The sequence below is a fragment of the Littorina saxatilis genome, linkage group LG3, assembly GCF_037325665.1.
Source record: "Littorina saxatilis isolate snail1 linkage group LG3, US_GU_Lsax_2.0, whole genome shotgun sequence".
NCBI classification, from domain to species: domain Eukaryota; kingdom Metazoa; phylum Mollusca; class Gastropoda; order Littorinimorpha; family Littorinidae; genus Littorina; species Littorina saxatilis.
Window position 1 is genome coordinate 45,404,553 of NC_090247.1, and position 21,878 is coordinate 45,426,430.

Genomic DNA, 21,878 nt, shown 5'->3' on the forward strand with positions numbered 1-21,878 from the left:
ACACTACCGACAGATTCTCAAAAGTCGTCTGCTAACGATGCAAGGGGAGGGTACTCGTGTTTTTCTTTTGGTTCGCTAGCATCTGGTTATCTTGTAAGTTGAATGTTCGTTTTTTTCGACCTGCATTGCTTTCATAATGAAAGAAACTTTTGCTTATTGCATCTCATACATCAGATCAGTTCTGAGATTCATTTTTGCGTGCAACTGATATGGTTTTCTGAGCCGTGCAATACGATTTTAGAACTTCATACAAATGTGTCACATTGTTCGGCGCGAGGTCAAAGGTCGGGAGGAAAGTAGTCCTTTGCCCAAATCGGAATCTGCACTATCATATATTTTTTGGAGTCCATGATGTATTTATTGAGCTATAAAAATACAACATATATACCCATACTGAAGTAACAGAGACAAAGAAGGGAGGTCATGGGATATATATATATATATATATATATATATATATATATATATATATATATATATATATATATATATATATATATATATATATATATATATATATATATATATATATATATGTATTCAAGATTAGAATAGTCCCTCTCTGGGCGAGGGCTGGTTGAAAAGAAGCTCCTTTATATTGCTTATGCCACAACCCTCGTAAAATAAAATTTGATTTGATTTGATTTGATCTCTCTCTCTCTCTCTCTCTCTCTCTCTCTCTCTCTCTCTCTCTCTCTCTCTCTCTCTCTCTCTCTCTCTCTCTCTCTCTCTCTCTCTCTCTCTCTCTCTCTTGGACAGGTTTGTTTTGCATGCTTGGAACTAATGACATGAGTTGAAGAAGACAAAGTGGAAGAAGTGTGTATACATGAGTTGAGACGTAGCTGTACAACACAAAACAGTGTGAGCTCTGGGCTGATTCTGAGACAATAATGCGTGGATTACAAGAGAATTGTCTTAAGGCTTCTCATATTGGATTAGACAACTTTGCAGCACAGTACAATTTAGGGGGAACAAAGTCGATTTGCAACACAGTTAAAGTCATTCAAAACCTTGTCCCAGTTACGTTAGTTTTCAAGATTGCTGAGTTCGTATTTCTTGTTGTCAAATCAGGCCAGTGACGGTCAGCGTAAAAAAAAGACAAGGGAAAAAAATATCTCAATAGTTTATCTGCATAGCTGCGTCCCAGTGCACTTGAAGAACACGGACAGTCAGACGTTCCTTCAAACACAAACGGAGGCCTCAAAATTGTGCACCATTAGACACTACGAATGCTGACAAGGGCACAACGAAGATGACCCGCTTTACTGGCTGTCATAGACGCCAAAGTTCATAAATATTGCTTCGATGTACGATTAAACGAAATTCAAAATAAAAAAAACTAACTCAAACTTCCTTTAATCGTTCCTATCAGTCATAAAGAAAGTATATCAGGCCATAGCTGGCTCCTGCGATTGTTATACCCATGTTCGTAACGATACAAGATAACAGCGTCTGTGAAGAAAGCTTACTCCGGTTTTCTGAACTTCAGATTATCTTTTACACAAAGCTGCGCTGCAGCTTTGTTACGTGCAAGGTTTAATACTAGCAGTTCAGTTTTGGAATGCTCCAGATACTCACACAGCCGATACGTCTGGTGTAGTTGTACGGATCTAGTTTGTTATATTTTGTAAGTTAGGATGAACGGTTGGAAGAACATGGAATTATGACGTGAATGACGTGAACATCACAAAAGTTCCTCACATTTCGTGGTATTAAGCCTCGTGTTCTTCTAGTACAGTTCTAATCCTCGTGGAGGTAAGACATTGATTTAACCGGGAACTTCCCTTCCAAGAAAATAAAACAGGATGAAAACTTGTCAGGAGTTCGTCGCACTTCTCATGCTCCTCAGTTGCCTGGCAACACTGACGACCCAGGACTACCCGTTCCGTAACGTGTCATTGCCATGGGCAGCAAGGGTAGACAACTTGGTGTCGCTGTTGACCCTGGAGGAACTAGAACTGCAGATGGCGCGCGGAGGTCACGGCTCAGCAGTCAGTCCAGCCCCGCCCATCCCGCGCCTGGGGGTGGGGCCTTACTCGTGGAACACAGAGTGTCTGAGGGGCGTGGTCAATGCCGGTCCCGCCACCTCCTTCCCCCAGGCCCTGGGGCTAGCTGCAACTTTCAGGTAAGAGAACTGGTAAATGACACAATCTAATTAACCCGCACACGAGGAGTACATTTTGACGGCACAATTTTATCGAATCAGCCAAAACACGTACACAGATTTTTTTTCTCTCCCCCGAATACAAAAGTGGCACTATGAATTAAGGTTGTAAATGTTTCCAACAACTAATATCGTGTGTAATTCGCAGGACCATTCTAGACCTATGTATATGTTACAGGGAATAACAAAATTTAGGGAATAAGCTTAATCACTGAAATTTTAAGGGAATAGGCTTATTCCCTGTTTCAACTGGGGAGTAAGCTTATTCCCTAAAAAAATCAGGGATTTAGCTTGTACCCTGAAATGGGAGATCATTTTTTTGGCTTATTCCCTGATTAGTTTAAAGCACACAAACAGAAACACTAATACAAGATTTGTTGCTTTAAACATTGGTTTATTCATGAATACACAAGGATCAAAATACAAGATAAAAATATTGCTGCACACAAACAATGAAAGCCCTAATAAGAAGTGGGCAACATGTCAAAACATTTACATATTCTGCGGACTGGTTGATATGAACACGAACGTATACATTCAAATCATGCAAAGTACAGATTGTATAAATTTGAACATGAAAATCACCTACAGTGACTTGACTTCATACTTTATCCGCGACTTGAAGCAAACAATTGAAGTCCAAAGCTCTGTTTTTTTATTTCTTCAATCTACCACAGCACGTTCAAAGTGTGATCTTCAATTTTTGTTGGAGCACGTCAAGAGGGCATTTATTGCATCTTGAGTTGCAAGCCATGCGAGCCTTGAAGCAAGAGCATCGGTTTGTCTTGCACCGTTTTGATCCCGAGCAGTTACATTTTATGTACCCCTGTCCCCCACAGTTCGACTCTTGCCTCACAGCTGCTCGTAGTGAAATAGAACATTCCTCGTTCATATCCTGTAGATTGTGCATGGAATATGTGCAAACATCAAATTGATTTCGTGAATATTTGCCTTGGAGCACCCCACTTTTAACCACAATTGTGTACAGGCCTTTGTCGTCTTTGTCTTTGATTATGCCAATCAAGTTTCTTGGGTCAGATCTCCCACGGTCAACTGCTGGTATTGGGACTGTCACCGAGTCTCCAACTTCAGCTTCAGGAAATATTCGCTTGCTTCTTTTCACCATCCTTTCAGCCTGATTTTCTTGCGCCTGATAGGCCCTTTTACGAGAGACTAGTATATTGTTTTTATGCTTATCAATTCCTGACATTGAAGGACCTGGGGTTGAACGTCCTGATGCTGGCGTTGAAGATCCTGGGGTTGAACGTCCTGATGCTGGCGTTGAAGGTCCTGGGGTTGAACGTCCTGATGCTGGCGTTGAAGATACTGTGGTTGAACGTCCTGATGCTGGCGTTGAAGGTCCTGGGGTTGAACGTCCTGATGCTGGCGTTAAATGTCCTGGGGTTGAACGTCCCGATGCTGACGTTGAAGTTCCCGGGGTTGAACGTCCTGATGCTGACGTTGAAGGTCCTGGGGTTGAACGTCCTGATGCTGGCGTTAAATGTCCTGGGGTTGAACGTCCCGATGGTGGCGTTGAAGATCCTGGCTCGAAGTCCATGACCTGAAATAACAATTATTCACTTGGAAATGATGACATGCCAAAAGACTAATTTTGGATATATTGTTTTATGGCGAATAAATTATTATGGAATATAATTATAAGGTGACGAACATTTTTCTGAAATAAAGGCGACCCCCCCCCCATCCCTCCCCCAACCCACAAATCTCTCTCTCTCTCTCTCTCTCTCTCTCTCTCTCTCTCTCTCTCTCTCTCTCATGCAACTCTTCCTGTCTCATGCATCTCTCTCTCTCTCTCTCTCTCTCTCTCTCTCTCTCTCGCTCTCTCTCTCTCATGCAACTCTTCCTGTCTCATGCATTTCTCTCTCTCTCTCTCTCTCTCTCTCTCTCTCTCTCTCTCTCCTCTCTCTCTCTCTCTCTCTCTCTGTAAAATATGTATATTGTAATCTAAATGCTTAGTGTTTTTTTCAGGCATACTGCATTGTTTTCTACGTCGGTTACTGAATGTGGCCGTTGCCCCCAGACTCCTGCCCCATTTCAGGGCAAACCTCTCTTATATCTGAGGAAAATAATGAAACAGAGAGAGAGAGAGAGAGAGAGAGAGAGAGAGAGAGAGAGAGAGAGAGAGAGAGAGAGAGAGAGAGAGAGAGAGAGTAAATAAGCAGCTTACCTCATGCTGTAGTAAGGACGTTGGAAGTCCAGGCACGATTGTTGAGGGTGCAGCCTCTGGAGATCCCAGCACGATTGTTGAGGATGCAGCCTCTGGAGATCCCAGCACGGTCGTTGAGGGTGCAGCCTCTGGAGATCCCAGCATGAGCGTTGAGGATCCAGCCTCTGGGGATCCCAGAGCAGCCTGCAGGTCATCCTCACTTTGCAGTCGTTGAAGAACTTCATTTGGGATGCTGCTTGAAGTAAGCCCGATTTTTGCATCAGCACCGAACAATGCAGCAAATGGTGTTTGCTTTATACCTGAGTGATAGCTATTGTTCTTTTGAAATTGTACAAACTTCAAACCCACTGTCCAGTTTGTTGTGCTGTTGTCGGCCATCCAAGTTGTCATCATGTCCTTAATGTCGGAATTTGCTCTTTCAACAGACCCCTGTGACTGGGGATGTCGGGGCTTCCCGTGGACAAGAACCAAATCAGGCCACAATTCTTTTAGCTCAGTGATGACTTTGGCACAAAACTCGGCACCGTTGTCACTTTGAAGAATTTGCGGGGCTCCGAAGAGAAGGAAAATGTCTAAAAGTTGGTATGCCACCTCTTCTGCTCGTTTTGTTGTAAGGGCTCTAAGCACGCAAAACTTGGTAAGATGTTCCTGGTAGACCATAACCCATGAGTATCCTCCCTGTTTAAGTGACTGATAGTCAATTAAATCCACTTGAGATCTTGATCCAAACGACTTTGACAGGAGAGGCTTTACAACAATGCCTTTAATCGTAGGTCTTCTTTTTTTTCCTGACACTGAACGCACAAAGACTTGAACAAAGTGACACTGGCCTCTGTTATGTTTGCATACTTTTTCCCAGCCTCTTTCAACATTTTATCACGGCCACCATGGCCAGTGACAACATGGATGCGCTTTAAAACATCGTACATTTCCTCAACAAATATGAAGTGTTTAGGTTGCTCAGTTTCGTCCTTTCGCTTTAGAACGAGTTTGGATACTTGCCCACAGGTAAGAATTTCATACCTTCTTAGAAGGTGCCTTTGATGTTGGGTTTTAGTAGCTGTTGTCGCTGCTGCTTCCTTCACTTCATCTAAAATTCTGTGGTACTCATCTCTGGTCATAAGTAATCTATTTGCTTTGTCCTTATTTTTTAGCACTTCCTCAAGAAATACTTGTTCTTTCGCGTCCATGTTGCTTGATATGAATCACAGACTCGACTGACTTTTTCAATTGAACTGAATCTGCCCGAGGAAAAATCAAAACACAAACACCGACAACAGTTCACGAAATCATTCTGTATTTATCAAGAGAGTGAGTAAAAGTCAAGAAAGAACTCATTTCCAAGCAAAAGATGGTTTTAAAGAGTGATCAAAGCTCACTGATATCGAATTTATTTATGATAAAATGTACACGTTTTTCTGTTTGTGTGTTTCAAACTAATCAGGGAATAAGCCAAAAAAATGATCTCCCATTTCAGGGTACAAGCTAAATCCCTGATTTTTTTAGGGAATAAGCTTACTCCCCAGTTGAAACAGGGAATAAGCCTATTCCCTTAAAATTTCAGTGATTAAGCTTATTCCCTAAATTTTGTTATTCCCTGTAACATATATACTTTTTAACGTGCTTTATTACATTTAATCAAGTTTTGACTAAATGTTTTAACATAGACGGGAAATCGAGACGAGGGTGTGGTGTATGTATACCCTTCAAAAAAAAGTTGAGGGCCACTTTTTCTAACGCATGCCAAACAAATGACAAGGTTAAATTATTTTATTTTTTCTGTATTGTTTTATTGAAACACCGAGGACTGTATCCAGAAAATGTCACGTCAAACATGTCAGCAAAAACAACGCTAGAGCTTGTTACTCTAGACAACCCTCTGATTTCAAATTCACAACAGTAGTATTTCTTACAACGAAGAACTGCAAAATCTTATCCCGGCAGCGATAACTAGTTAAGCTACCCGCTATATCGGTTGTGAGATGTCCTACGACGTAGGGTGACATCTCCCCGGACCATCACAGAGCCCCCATCAAATGATTTCGTTCTAGAACAGCGTCATCTACAAAGCGCTCTCTGCTACGCCTCCAGACTCTGTGCGTCCATCAGCAGTATCCAAGAAGAGGCGGGACCCATCTGTAAACAAGAACTGAGCCCTACGATGACGTAAGCTTCTCACCTTTTGAGTGCACCAGGCTCGGTGGGCAGCTGAATGGTTGGCAGTCAATGTTGTTTTGCGGTTTGGGCGTATTTTATTGAAGTTGAAAGCGTGTAAGCACTTTGTAACACTTTGATTACTGACAACAGTGGGTGGTGTCAGCTCATGGTCGATGCCTCGTGCCTTTTCAGTAATTTTATTTTGCCGCATGCCCTTCATTTGGATGAGGCGATCCTTCATTGTTGTGGTGACTGTAGGCCGACCATACCCCTTGTTGTAACTGCACTCTGCCAATTGCTTGAAGCCATTCCTTCAGTCTGATGATGTTGAAGTGAGACACTGCAACACTCTGAACCACTTGATGGGCAGAAACAACATCTTATAGCCATCAAACTGCTCTTGCCTGATCCAAGTCGCTCCGTTTTCGTGATAGGGGCATGTTGTTTCATTGCATTATTTTGTCAGTGTGTCAGTTTACAAAGACAAATGTATAAGCACATTTTGTGGCTGGAACCCTGTTGTAGCCCGTGCATTACTGGATTTTTGTCCTGGCATGTCTTACACCGATTACATAGGACTTTGAAAACTGCCCCCTTTGTAAAGAAAACCTTACTTTTTACGTCTGTTTAGCATGACAGAGTAACTTCGCCTGCCAAAAAAGTTCCTAGCTCAATACGCACTGCCCTTTTGTTCATTCAAAAAAGTCACGTTTCAATCAAATTGTCAAACCCTTGAGTTTTTTGCGAATATTTTAAAGATTGTGAACATTTCATGACCGGCCCTTAACTTTTTTTTTAAGAGTATATGTGTGTGTCTGTGTGTAGCGATTCAGAGAAAACTACTGGACCGATCTGCATGAAAGTTCACATGAAAGTTTCTGGGTATGATATTCCCACACATGTTTTTTCTTTTTTTTCGATAAATGTCTTTGATGACGATATATCCGGCTTTTTGTGGAAAGTTGAGGCGGCACTGTCACGCCTTCATTTTTTAAGCAAATTGGTTGAAATTTTGGTCAAGTAATCTTCGACGAAGCCCGGACTTTGATATTGCATTTCAGCTTCGAGGCTTAAACATTAATTGATGAGTTTGATATGTCATGTTTACTCTAAAAATATGCTCAGAATGAAAGAAAATAGGTTCAGTAAGTACAACGGACGCGTTCTTCGCGGCGGCGAGCGTGAGATGTCTCGGTCTTCGGTATGGTTAGTCGAGACTATCTGAATGTAGTCTCGGCGATGATTGGTTTGTGGTGTTGATCTTGACTAAATGTTTTTATATCGCTTCACGCGACTTGTGTGTAAGTTATGAAGGTATTCCTTTTATCAAGCCCCGACCTGCTGTTCCGTGTTGCCCGTGCGACAGGCCTGGAGCTGCGCGCCAAGCACAACGACTACACGCGTAGAGGTCTGTACGGAGACAGTCGAGGTCTGTCCTGCTTCTCGCCAGTGGTCAACATCGTACGAGACCCAAGATGGGGCAGAAGTCAGGTCTGTTTTTCCCAATGTTGAGGCTTACTATTTCAAAATGCCATTACATGTATTATACGCAAAAGTTAAATATCGATCACCGATAATCTATCACACGTTTTGCATTCAAGCAAAAATGACAATGCACGAAATTATGAAATGAGAGAAATTATGAAGATACGTTTTGTAAAAACAAACTGCAGCGTTGTTTTCTTCCCATCTTTCCTTCGTCTATAATTAAGGATCTTTGAATGGTTTTGTTGGACCGCAGAGGTTGTTGAGAAATAATGTTCAGTCCAGGAGTCCAGAACATACATGGTCTGAGACGTCAATACAATAAAACTTGACAAATGTCAACTTTACGTTTTATGAGTACCAAATGCCGTTTTCTGCAGGAAACCTATGGCGAAGACCCCATTCTCACTGGTATCCTAGCAACACAGTTTGTCTACGGTCTCCAAGGCAACCATAGTCGTTACATTCTTGCCAACGCTGGATGTAAACACTTTGACGTCCATGGCGGCCCCGAGAATATTCCCATTCTGAGAGTGAAATTTGATGCTCAGGTAGGCATTTACTTGGGTGTGTGTATGTGTGTGTGTGTGTGTTTGTGTGTGTGTGGTGTGTGTGTGTGCGTGTGTGTGTGTGTGTGTGTCTGTCTGTGTGTGGGGGGGGAGGGGGGTGATTGTGTCTGTTTGTCTGTCTGCGTCTGTCTGTTTGTATATTTAAAGAAATGAACACAAATATTTCCCAATTTAAGATGAATGGAAAGGCAATTTGAAAATAACTTGCAGGCAAAGCAAGCACGGGCTTGATAGCACACCTAGCACAATGAAATCTACACGTGTGTCTGCTCTCCACAGGTAAGCGAGGTTGACTGGCACCAGACGTTCCTCCCTGCCTTCAAGGCCTGTGTGGATGCCGGTACCTACAGTATTATGTGTAGTTACAACAGGTTTGACACCATTGGATCATCTTCTTCCTGCTTCTTCTCTTCGGTCTTCTTCTTCTTCTCTTTTTCCTCCTCTTCTTCTTCCTCCTCCGTCCCCTTCCTCTTCTACTTCTTCTTTCAGACTCGACTGCTAAATTAGGTTAATCTGGGGTAAGACGGTCTGTGAGAAAACTTCAAATGGAAAGCTTGAAAAGGCTTCAATATCTTTTGGTTTGTCTTTGGGTTTTCGGGTTATCTGTGTAGAGCAAAAGAATCAGTAACTTAGGGAAAGACATATTTTCTGTTTTAACAAAGAAAACTAAGCTTTCTTAAACTATAGGAATCGTCTAAACTCATCATCATTGTCAAGCGCAAAGAGCATAATTGTAAAGTTATGATGTTGCGCTATATAAATGCTCATTAATTATTATTATTATTATTAAACTAGCGACGGACTTGCAGACAGCGAGGGGACATCACAGCCGTAAAGCGTCACGGATTGCCAGCCGTATTACTGCACACGTGACAGCTAGATTTGGGCTCAATACAGCTATTTAGATGGAATGTCCGGTGTCTCTGTGAGGTACTGTCACTAACTTTAGCTCAGCACATTCACTTCAAGCCACTTGCAACTCAACTCACTGGCAACTCTTCACTGAGCACGCCGACTTAAAACCTTCATTCTATCCTCTGTCTCTGTCCAGCATCAACGGAGTACCAGCGTGCGCCAACCACAAGCTGCTGACGGAGATCCTGAGACACACGTGGGGCTTCACGGGCTACGTGGTGAGTGACGAGCACGCCCTGGAGCGCATAGTGACGCAGCACCACTACCTGCAGACCTACCCACAGGCCGCTGCTGCCGCGGTCAACGCTGGCGTCAGTCTGGAGATCTCGGGTAACCTGAGTCAGAACGTCATGATGAATATTGGTGGGTGTAGCTAGCAGGTTAAAACCCTTATCTTCCGTTGAGCTGAAATGTGTCCATATTACGTTGTCTTCCTCAATGATGGTCGATCATAATTTAGATGTTAATGTTTCAAACGTGCTCAATACACATAGGCCTAGATTCAAGGCAAAATTGACATCTTTCGTCACTTTTCATGCACGATCTGGGCTTGGGTGTGTGTGTTTTTTAGCAGAAATACATTGTGAAAGAAAACTCGACCACTTGGCTTGTGGTGGAGACAGCTGGAAGATCTCTGGATATAATTGAAGAGGAGTAGTCTTCCTTTTAGAAAATGTGTACTCTGCCTTGCAGATTATAAGTTTGTGCTGTCGTGGCTGGGTAAAGGGAGTGGCCGGGGAGGGGAAGGGGGGGGGTAAGCGAGGGGTAAGAGAGACGAAAGAGGAAACTGGGCAGGGAAAAGTCACTGCCTGAAGCATTCAATAAAGCCAGAAAAAAAAATTACGACATGCAGGTTTTCAATTCATATTTTTGCAAAGTATCTGCACAAGCATGTGTGCCTCTGTGAGTATGTTCGTGGATGCTTTCGTGGGATGCCTGTATCCTCAGGAATTTGAGGATTTCTTTTATCTCTCTTTTTCTGACACCGTTGATTTAACGTCATTTTTACAGGACAGGTTTTTTTTCCTTTCAGTCATAAGTTGTAGTAGTTTGACCTTATTGTTTTAGTACAAGTAGAGCTCGTTCACCAGTAGCAAAGACTCACTCAGTCCGTCAGTGTGTCTGAGTGTGTGTGATGGGGGGGGGCGTGACCGGCCACCTGCAATGTACGGACAGGTTTGCACTGACCCTAGGGTGTCCGTTCATGAGAGGGACTGCTGTAGCAGTAAAACTAGTGTGATACATAAGTAATCAATTTATCCACTTGACTATATTCACAACAGGGACTTATCACTCTTCTTTGCATGTTTTTATGCCTACGTATTTTCAAATACTCTGCAAAACATGTAACCCAAATACAACATGTGCCCGTACAATACCGCTTCTTTTATGAAAACATTGCTTCGGCCATGTTGATTTTAATCAACCAATTTTCTTGTGTCTTTTTGCAATACATTCTAGGTGACGCAGTGAAAGCCGGATTGCTAGAAGAGTCCACCGTGAGGGAACGTGTGAAACCACTGTTCTACACTCGTATGCGTCACGGAGAATTCGACCCCGCCTCCATGAACCCTTACACAAAACTAAACCTGTCAATCATCCAGAGCCCCGCCCACCAAGCTCTGACACTGGAGGCGGCGATGAAGAGCTTTGTTCTGCTGAAAAATCAGAACGGCTTTCTGCCGATCAAAAGAAATTTCAACCACGTAGCTGTAAGTACATTAGGATGTCTGAATAGGTTATGTGTTATTGCGGTTGAGTATACTCTCCTTGTGCAGAAACGTTATCCGCGTGACCGCGTTCTAAAACCCTGCCAAGAAGCATAGGAGCCTGAATCAAGTGCCTAAATCGAACCCTATGCGCCACCGATTCGATCATATTGCAGTCACGTACTGCCTTCTCCACACAAATACTAATTTGGTAGAAGTTGATAGAAGAAAGTAGGGGAAGGGCTCCTAATATGGACCACTTTTTGTTTATAATAATAATAATAATAACGGGCATTTATAAAGCGCCTTATCAAAAGTTCAAAGCGCGGGATAACAATACATGTATACAAAAATCATACAATCACTGTCAGATTCAAACAACACATCATGCACATCTCACATCCCCAGACTCTATACTAAGGAACTATCCGTAGTGTTGTTGGAACAAGTGAGTTTTCAAATTGGACTTAAAAGATGAAATGGATGGAGAGTGACGTAATTGAAAGGGGAGTGAATTCCATAACTGAGGTCCATAATACGAAAACGTGCGGAAGCCATGAGCCTTGCGTTTAAAGCGACCTTGACAGAGAAGTCGAGCATCATCAGAAGAACGAAGGGTGCGAGAGGGAGTGTAGAGAGAGACCAGTTCAGAAAGATAGGCAGGTGCCGATTCAGAGATGATATTGTAGCAGAAGCAGGCAGCTTTATTCCTAATACGTTCAGATACAGGAAGCCAGTGAAGTTCTTTCATGAGAGGAGTGCAGGGTTGTCGATGCTGTGCTCTGAAAATGAGACGTGCAGCAGAGTGTTGTACTTTTTGCAAGGGTTGGAGAGTGGAGTCAGGGCAGCCTATGAGAAGGGAGTTGCAGTAATCTAATCTGGACAGAATGCAGGATGTAACGAGAGTTTTAGTGGCATCAACAGTGAGAAATTTTCTTATGGAACCTATTCTTCTGATCTCAAAGTAACATGTCTGACAGACTTTTTTGATGTGTTGTTTCATTGAGAGGTGGGAGTCCATGATGAACCCAAGATTCCTAGCACTATCAGAGAGAGAAATGTCACTAGAACCTACTGTGATGGAGGCTGGAAGGGAAGTGGTCGAACAGGAAGCTCCAGAGAAAAGAAGAAATTCAGTCTTGTCATCATTTAACTTGAGCATATTGTTTGTCATCCATGATTTAATATCTGAAGTGCAGTTTTGGAGAGTGTGCGTCACCGCTTGGATTTCTGTAGGCTTGCATGCTTGTTGGAGTTGTGTGTCGTCTGCAAAGAGGTAGTGATTGACTGCGTGTTGCTTGATGACGGCAGAGAGAGGAGTGGTGTATAGTACAAATAAAACTGGGCCTAGAACTGATCCCTGGGGAACGCCGAAACAGAGAGGAGATGGAGGAGATGAGAGATTATTGACAGACACATACTGACTACGGCCCTGTAGATATGAACTAAACCAGTGAAGAGCGGTAGAGTGAATGCCAAAAACAGATTCGAGACGAGAGAGCAGAACAGAGTGATCGATCGTATCGAACGCAGCTGAGTTATCCAAGAGAAGCAGAACTGATAGGTCATCATTATCCAGAGCAGAAAGAATGTCATTCACAACACGAAGCAAAACAGTTTCATGCTGATAACTAGCTTGTTTTCTTGGCGAAGAAGTTTCATTTTGTGTTTGGTAGTCCTTCTCTCCTAGGTTAACCGTTAGGCGTAATTAGAGTGAAATAGCTTTGATAGACATTCAGCAAAAATTAAATACAGAAAAAATCACAAATGGTCCATATTAGGAGCCTGGGCGCATAATATGGACCAGTGAAGCGGCCTTCGTGATTCACTGTAAAAAGCCCCCTATACTTCAAAATAACATGATACAACTTAGTGTACAAGTCAGACTAATTAAAATATGCTTTAGATTTATCTGTTTCGGGGTGATGAGAGCATTATTTGGAGCACACCAGGAAACTAAAGAAGCTTATCAAAAACAGAGTGAAATTAAGTGAAATTATCAACTTCCACGAAAAGAAGACTTTTTGTCATATTTTTTTTTATCTGGAGGGCTAGTTATAAGTTATTTCCAGCAAGCTTCTTAATGAATTAATGAAAATAGCCTTTAGCTTTTATTTTCTTCGATTTGTTGAAGGTGGTCCATATTAGGGGACTCGCACATACTTTGAGATTTTGCTATTTTTTTTTTTTTTTTTTTTGCAGAAAAAACTTGGGGTCAGCACTGCTAAAATGTAACAAATACGGTCTTAGCTGTCATGTATAGCAATTTTTGTGTGATAAAAGCTTTGGCTGTGGACAGAAACGAGTCCGTTTTAGGCGGCAAATTTAGAGTGAACGCTGCCAAAAGTGAAAACAAGTCGCGTAAGGCGAAATTACTATATTTAGTCAAGCTGTGGAACTCACAGAATGAAACTGAACGCACTGCATTTTTTCACAATGACCGTAGTCCGCCGCTCGTGCAAAAGGCAGTGAAATTAACGAGCCTGTTTAGCGGTAGTGGTTGCGCTGTGCTGCACAGCACGCTTTTCTGTACCTCTCTTCGTTTTAACTTTCTGAGCGTGTTTTTAATCCTAACATATCATATCTATATGTTTTTGGAATCAGGAACCGACAAGGAATAAGATGAAATTGTTTTTAAATCGATTTCGGAAATTTTATTTTGATCATAATTTTTATATTTTTAATTTTCAGAGCTTGTTTTTAATCCGAATATAACATATTTATATGTTTTTGGAATCAGAAAATGATGAAGAATAAGGTGAACGTAATTTTGGATCATTGTATAAAAAGATAATTTTAATTACAATTTTCCGATTTGTAATGACCAAAGTCATTAATTAATTTTTTAAGCCTCCAAGCTGAAATGCAATACCGAAGTCCAGCCTTCGTCGAAGATTGCTTGGCCAAAATTTCAATCAATTTGATTGAAAAATGAGGGTGTGACAGTGCCGCCTCAACTTTTTACAAAAAGCCGGATATGACGTCATCAAAAACATTTATCAAAACATGAAAAAACTGTCTGGGGATATCATACTAAAGAACTCTCATGTAAAATTTCATAAAGATCGGTCCAGTAGTTTACTCTGAATCGCTCTACACACACGCACAGACAGACACACACACACACACACACACACACACACACACACACACACACACACACACACAGACACACATACACCACGACCCTCGTCTCGATTCCCCCTCTATGTTAAAACATTTAGTCAAAACTTGACTAAATATAAAAAGAGAAAAAGCCCAACGGTTTTGAGATTTGTGTTTCGGCAACTATTTTGACATGTGCAAGTTATCCAGAGAGGGTGAATTTTTATTTTTTTAATTTTTTTTAGCGCTCTAGCTTGTCAGAACAGGAGGTGGTCCATATTAAGATCGAAAGGTCATGATTAGGGTTCGGGGGTAGGTACTCGGACACAGCAAACCCCTTTGAGGGCAGAACAAAGATTCTCTCAGTCACGTCAGAGTGGTCATTGTGTGTACAGGTGGTAGGCCCCATGTCCAACACGAAGGGCGTGCTGTACGGGAGCTACAGCCCCACGGTCAACAGGACACTGACCGTCACACCGGCAGAGGGGCTGGCCCAGCTGGCCATCAAGGCGACCTCGGCCAACGGCTGTAAGGACCTCCAGTGTGACGAGTACGACGCCACGCAGATCCACAAGGCGACTGCCGGAGCTGACATCATCTTTGTCTGTCTTGGAACAGGTGACTCATGTGACAGAATTCATTAAAAAAAATAATGGAACGTTAAACTTATTGAAATAGACAAATGTGGTCTCTCCTGGCCGTCGACGAGAATCGGTCACATACAGGACGTACAAACAAGTGCTTATTATAAAAACAACACTATGAATGAATATGGAAACCAGAAGAGAGTTTTATCTGGCTGTTTGCCGGTGTCACGAACTGAAACCCCTGCTGAACAATCCTTCTCATTGCGGTCAATGCGCATGCGCCAATCTTGGACTTAAACAATGCGACCCTTTGACCGAACGAACCATGGGTTAGGATTAGGGTTAGCGTTAGGATTAGGGTTAGGATTGGGGTAAGGGTTAGGGTTAGGGTTAGGTTGTTTACGACCTGATTAATCTCCCCATGTTAGCGCATGCGCATTGACCGCAATGAGAAGGATTGTTCAGGCAGAGTTTTCAGTTCGTGACACCGGCATTCAGATGATCTTCCAGCAAGTATGAAAAACTATTCGGTGGTGGACGTTTTTGCTATCATTCGTTTTATCATTACCGTTTCAGTGTATCGTGACATCGATGTCCCGGCAGAGAAAGTCATTTTGTTTTAATATATCATAATTCCGACCCTGAAAAGAACTAATTAAATGAATTACATATGTTTGCGTTTAGTAACTGGTGAACACATTGAGAAGATAATCTATATAATTATGGTCGACGAACACTTAGAAAATCGCACACCGAGGGGGATTGGTATGACAAATCAGATTCAAGCAGTTTCCTCTTATTGACAGACTGCACGGAGCCTATATTTTACCCATATGTATGACAGGTTCAGGTGTCAGCATAATACACACTAGATGCAAGTGACTATAAACGATCATGTGTACATCCAGGTGCGTCAATAGAATCGGAGAACCGAGACCGTCCTGATGTGGACCTGCCCGGGGGACAGCTCGTGCTGCTCAAGGACGCTGTGACCTTCGGTGAGTACTCTCCCACCCGTTCAATTCACAGTGTCTCTTGTCAAAACGTGTCCGTCAAGGTTACGACGAATTTCTAAAGATGATTCCATCACGATTTTGGAAGAGTAGGAAAATAATCGTTACTGATATTAAATGAAATCTATTTTTGATTATCTTCGACTTCTAGACACGTACTATCTCACCTTTTATTGGTCGAAAAGTACACACAAAAACTAGCCTTGTAATCACATTTTCATGAGCTTTGAACTAAAGTTTTGCCTTTGCAGGTAAAGGGGCTCATGTCGTGTTGCTCTTATTCAACGCGGGTCCCTTGAACGTGACGTGGGCGGACCAGAATCCCTCAGTGTCAGCCATCATGGAGTGTTGGTTTCCGGCCCAGAGTACGGGGACAGCTCTGCTGCACGTGCTGACCAATGAGAGCGGAACCAGCTCTCCTGCAGGACGTCTGCCCAGCACCTGGCCTCTCCTCGCTGATGATGTTAGTTAAGACGATGCTGTTTTGTTTTGTTTGGGTTTTCTCTGTAATCATTGTCTATGGTGATTTCCTCTTTTTTGACCTTCCGGATCTTACAAATGTTCAATGGAGGTAAACGACGCATGAACCAGCTCTCCTGCAGGACGTCTGCCCAGAGCCTGGCCTCTCCTCGCCGACCGGGTCTGCGCAATGCTGTTCACAGCCAAACCGCATTTTTTACTTATGGGTCTGTGGCCTTAGTACAGTAAACCATTCAGTGTTCACTCTCTCTCTCTCTCAGTCTCTCTCTCTCTCTCTCTCTCTCTCTCTCTCTCTCTCTCTCTGTCTCTCTCTCTCTCTCTCTCTCTGTCTCTCTCTCCCTCTCTCTCTCTCTCTCGCTCGCTCTCTCTGCTTTTTTCAGTAGTATCCATTGATGATATTCCGAAAAGATGATATAATTGTCCTACCTTATCAGATACCCAACATGGTGAACTACTCGATGTCAGGACGGACGTACCGCTACAGCAATGCTCCAGCTCTCTACCCGTTCGGCTTTGGTCTGTCCTACACCACGTTCCGCTACTCTGACCTTGTCGTCCCTAAGACCTTGACCCCGGGTCACGACATGACCTTGAGTGTGACTGTGACTAACACTGGCAACTTGACTGCTGATGAGGTTAGTGGTCATGGCAAACATCACCAAGAAAAAAGAAAGGATGAAGGGTTCAGCAACACATTCCTTCTGCGGGTAGAGGGGGGGATCTAGGATGGCAGGGGGGGGGGGAGGGTTCATGGATTAGCTTTACATTCCACAATTGCACATTATCAGTTAAACTGGGGAGTATTTTATCTTAACTCTTGACATCTGTATACATAGCTTTTGATAAGGTAGCCTTGTTAACACTTGATTTGTAAAAATGGAAAAACATTTTACAAATTACGTCGAACCTAAAACCGCGATTTGTAAAAATGTAAAAAAAATCGCATTCCACAAAGTATAACTTTCCTTTTATTATTATTATTATTATTATTATTATTATTATTATTATTATTATTATTATTGTTATTATTATATGTTGTTTAGAGCCCAGTCAACCACTAAGGGATCCCAGGCCAAACATTCATATGAAAATGAAAGTGTGTGAGTAAATCTGCACATGTTATTTTTTTTTATTTCGATTTCGAAGCGTGATTAGCGCAGATTTGTCTGTCTGTCGGTGTGTCCGTCACAAACATGTGCACGCGAGTTCTCAAACAAATTCTCAACATCGTAATTACCGCCAAGCTAATAGATCCCTGGACTTTGGAGTTGACAAGAAAATATCGGGCGCATTTACGTGATTTGTAAAACATTTTACCAATTGCGGGGCGCGCCCCGTGATTTGTAAATATGTTTTACATATCTCGGGGCGCGCTCCGTGATTTTTAAAACAATTGTCACATTTTACATTGTTTTACATTTTTACAAATCACGGGTCAACTGCTTGCTTGAATGTAATACATTAACGATCTAAATGTACATAATAATTATGTGCTCAGCTCTATGTAGGCCTACTATTTCACAAACATAATTATACTTCATTCCATGCTGTTCTATTTCATCCATGCAGGTGACCCAGATCTACGTGGAGTGGGTTCAGACCTCAGTGGCCACACCCCGCCTGCAGCTGGTGGCAGTGACCCGGACCACCACGGCCCCGGGACAAGGCAACACGCTGCACTTTACCGTGCCTGCCCGCCATTTTGCCATCTACACCAGCTCGGGATGGGCCTCCCTCCAGTGTACGTACAACTGGGAAAAAAGCAACAGTTTAAATGCAAGACCATTGTGACATATAACCTTATATATAGCATGACTTCCCTTCTTTGTCTCTGTTATTCTAGTGAGAAAATATCCAGCGATATTTCTCTGTAGGCCGCAGAAACAAGACAAAGGAAATCTTTTATGAAAATGATTGGGAGCCACGCAAATTTGACCTCTTGATTCCGAACATGAACCCGCTGTTGATAATCTGGAAGGTCGTACCAAAGATGCAGATCTATCTAAAGTCGCGTGTATGTCATATTTGTTTCTGGGACGTTACGAACGTTTACAATTTTTTAACGGAAAACCGTTACAACGTCTATTCTCGGGTTCCGTTTGCTATAAGTATTGGCACGTATACCGATGAGGGTCTTTGTCATCGTTCTGTAATATTTGGAGAGACTGCTATTTGTAGTTTTAGGTGTATTGCATATCAACTGCGGCTACCCAGCAAAAACACCACAAAAACCCCGCATTTTTTGGCTGTTTTCCAAGATTGTGGTCGCCCTCTTTTACACGCTGGATCAGCCTGACTGCGCGGCGGATTTGAACGAAATGTGCATGAACTGTTAGAAAAAACACCAAATAAACTTTTTGATGCAAAAATTGTAAAATATCATTCAGTTTAAGTCACCGTTTCGACGGTTGAAAGTGAATCATGCCGTCAAAAAACGCCATTTTTGAGGGTAGGCATGGTCACGGACCTGTGACGTCATACCCAAATATTGCTCAGATCCAGGAAACACATTTTTGAGCAGAAGAAATACTCTTCAAATACACGTATATTTCTGACCCCAAAACTGCTGTTTAACATCTGGGCTATACCACTGAAAAAATATCCTTAAAGGGCAGCTGTCGGGTTGCCTGGTCTCAAAAATGCGCGGAGTCGCGTGCAAAAACGCGTTTAAGAGTTTTCCGAGTTGATTCAACTAAAGACTGTTGATTTGGTCCAGAAGAAGACACTTTCATCATTAGTTTGAAACCATTAAAATGCGTGAAACTTTCTGCTAGTTCTCATAATCCGCAAAAAAAAACGAAGCAGTTGGCAGGCCGAAACGACTCAAAATCCGCGACCGACAACTCTATCAGCACAAGAAAGACGTCGCAGCGTTAGCCTTGCTGTGACGTCACTCGAGGAAGCCGATAAGGCCGCTGTGAAGTTTACAGTACAATGTAGACTACAGCTGGACATCTGTAATGCTGTACGCGTGATTGATTCTTGCACAAAGTAAAGTATTAGGATGGTAATATCTTCTCAAGACCCACGTTCACATTTTCTCTTCTTTGATCTGACCGACTGCAACCTTTACAAGTCATTTCTAAAGTGGTTCACATGCTGTTGCTACTCCTCCAGTCCACCCGGTTAAACCATAAAGTTGCTCAACCACAGACCCTCGTGTCCCTTGTCAGCAGACACTGTACACTTATGAAGAAGGTCCGCTTGAGGTGTCACACCAATTACCGTGTACGTGTGAGGTACTGAATTCAAGACAAAAGCCAACTCTGTCGGTGGGAAAATCTAGGAAAGAGATGATGATAATACATCTTCAGTTACTCACTCAAGTAGATAGACGAGATAAGATAAAGGGAAGAGAGACGGAGACAAAGATGAAACAGTGGATCTAGTGTGGTAAATGGGGGAGGGGGGTTCGGCCGCAAAAAATCAAAGATGAATTTGTCAAACTGTGTTTGTGATGGTTATCGTGTGTGTGTGTGTGTGTGTGTGTGTGTGTGTGTGTGTGTGTGTGTGTGTGTGTGTGTGTGTCTGTTTGTGTGTGATAACACGTATGTGTGTGTGTGTGTGTGTGTGTATATGTGTGATAACACGTGTGTGTCTGTGTGTCTGTGTGTGTCTGTGTGTGAGTGTGTTTGTGTGTGTGTGTGTTTGTGTTCCTCGACGCGTGACAATATCTGCCAATAAGTTGAACAAAAACAGGGTTCAAGTGGAACAAAAGCAGGAGGGGGACAGAAGACATGTTATGAACTCCGTTTTTTACTGCGAAATTTTGGCCTGGGAGAAGTCACCCCATCCTAAGTTTCTCTTCACCTACCCGTGAAGTATGCTTGAGGGCTTGACTAGACAACCCGATTGCGCCCATTACAGGGCATAAAGAGAGCACCGTTCAACCCGGCCGATTCCGCGGCTGACGTCACGCGTCCAAGGGAAGTAATTTTCGAGCGGGCTGCATTGACTCGGCCAAGAATGCAAACTTTCTTCGATTAAAGACATTGTAGCATGTCTAAAGTCTTCGGACTTGTGTTATCAAGCTGTCAAAATCACCAAGTAACTTTTAAGTATAGTTTCAGTTACATGATAACTCATTCTAAGGAACAGATTTTGAGAGCCACAACCCGACAGCTGCCCTTTAACTTTTTGTGCTCAGTGTAGGTTACCGCCTTCAGAAATGGGGGTCCCAATTTTGCAAATCACTACAAAAGTGTACTTTCTTCAGCAAATCTATGCGTTCAAATCAACGGAAAGTGATATGCACATGCGCAAATTCCACGGAACTGGAAGTGGAAGTAGAAAAAATACACACAAAAAACGATCTGCACATGCGCAAATTCCACGGAACTGGAAGTGGAATTAGAAAAAATACTCAAAAAAACGGTCTGCGTACGCACAATTCCAAATGGCCGCGGAACTGTTAATCGGTGTATTTAGCTGCCTCGACTGCAGGACATTTTCAGTAAAATAAACGTAAGTACAGTATGTAGGATAAACAGAATACTACCTGGCTTGCTGTGTCGTACCGATTTACACTCGTTGCTTTTTCAAATAGTGAACAGCTCGCTTTCGCTCGCAGTTCAATATTTTTTTTTTAAACTCGTGTAAATCTGGTACGACACACCAAGCCATGTAGTATTCTCTCTATATATATAGATATCCCATATTAAATCAACAATCAATCGTAACATTTAAAATACATGGGTTTGTTACAGGTACGATGAGAGTATACGCGGGCGGCCAGCAGCCAAACCAGACACCAAACGTCGGCTCCAACGTCCTCGCTGCTGACGTCATCGTCATTAAATGACGTCATATCACCTTGTAGGAATGCAAGTCGATATGGTCGCTCAGTTGAATACCTTACATGATAAGAAGATGCTTCAGTCTGTTTTTTTCACTGTTACAAACTGGCTACGTTCATATGTTACTACGTTATTTTTTTCCTCTTTTTTTCCAGCTGTAGGGCCTAATTGCTTCCCCAGTTCTCTCGGTTTTTCCGTGTGCTGTAGCTTAATTGTTGTTACTTTGCTTATCTTACTATTGCAAAAGATTAAAAATATCACTAATGCGTGTGTTACACGACACTTGAGATAGACGAAGTTCTCAAATGTCGTATAGTTGTGTTCTTTTATTCTACGTGGCGCGTCCTCACAGCAGCTGCGCAGACAACAACTCGTCAAATTGAGTTCGAGGATTTATTTTGCATTCCATACATACAATGATACATCATAGCAGAACTCAAAGTAGAAGCATAGATCTATCTATATATATATACTGTTCAAAAAAAGAAACGCATAGTTGCTACTTGCCAAATTTGTTTTATTTTTCGAAAAAATTAACAGAAAATCCAATATTTAGATTATTTGTTTGAAATTTGGTATGGACACAGTTGAATGCACACACAGTTCATTTGCATCTTCAAATCAATCAGTCAATCAATACGATTGGGTGCCGAGGCTGTCAAGTCAGTAGGGGGTGTGACTGCCTTGAGCAGCAACAACTGCCCGGCACC

General features: G+C 42.4%; 2 protein-coding genes across 2 annotated transcripts; one reads left to right on the forward strand and one right to left on the reverse strand.

Moving 5' to 3' along the window:
• Positions 1–1,446: 1,446 nt before the first annotated feature.
• Positions 1,447–21,548, forward strand: LOC138960786 (uncharacterized). Its single transcript, XM_070332436.1, has 12 exons — positions 1,447–2,125; positions 7,841–8,000; positions 8,375–8,545; positions 8,843–8,934; positions 9,615–9,841; positions 10,940–11,190; positions 14,688–14,910; positions 15,788–15,877; positions 16,144–16,355; positions 16,807–17,007; positions 17,942–18,113; positions 21,079–21,548. Exons 1-12 carry the CDS (start codon positions 1,806–1,808, stop codon positions 21,171–21,173), a joined length of 2,214 nt encoding a protein of 737 aa, XP_070188537.1. The 5' UTR covers positions 1,447–1,805; the 3' UTR covers positions 21,174–21,548.
• On the reverse strand, positions 2,847–4,941 carry LOC138960927 (melanoma-associated antigen E1-like). Its single transcript, XM_070332562.1, has 2 exons — positions 4,353–4,941; positions 2,847–3,725 (listed from the first exon to the last, which is right to left on the reverse strand). Exons 1-2 carry the CDS (start codon positions 4,743–4,745, stop codon positions 2,847–2,849), a joined length of 1,272 nt encoding a protein of 423 aa, XP_070188663.1. The 5' UTR covers positions 4,746–4,941.
• Positions 21,549–21,878: the final 330 nt, after the last annotated feature.

What these genes read in the sequence shown, in the direction of transcription:
- LOC138960786 (XM_070332436.1), top strand. Translation starts at nt 1,806, where the DNA reads ATGAAAACTTGTCAGGAGTTCGTCGCACTTCTCATGCTCCTCAGTTGC. An exon ending in GGGCTAGCTGCAACTTTCAG is followed by an intron (nt 2,126 to 7,840) that starts GTAAGAGAACTG and finishes CCTTTTATCAAG; the next exon opens with CCCCGACCTGCTGTTCCGTG. An exon ending in CAAGGACGCTGTGACCTTCG is followed by an intron (nt 15,878 to 16,143) that starts GTGAGTACTCTC and finishes TTGCCTTTGCAG; the next exon opens with GTAAAGGGGCTCATGTCGTG.
- LOC138960927 (XM_070332562.1), bottom strand. Translation starts at nt 4,745, where the DNA reads ATGATGACAACTTGGATGGCCGACAACAGCACAACAAACTGGACAGTG. An exon ending in CGTCCTTACTACAGCATGAG is followed by an intron (nt 3,726 to 4,352) that starts GTAAGCTGCTTA and finishes TTGTTATTTCAG; the next exon opens with GTCATGGACTTCGAGCCAGG.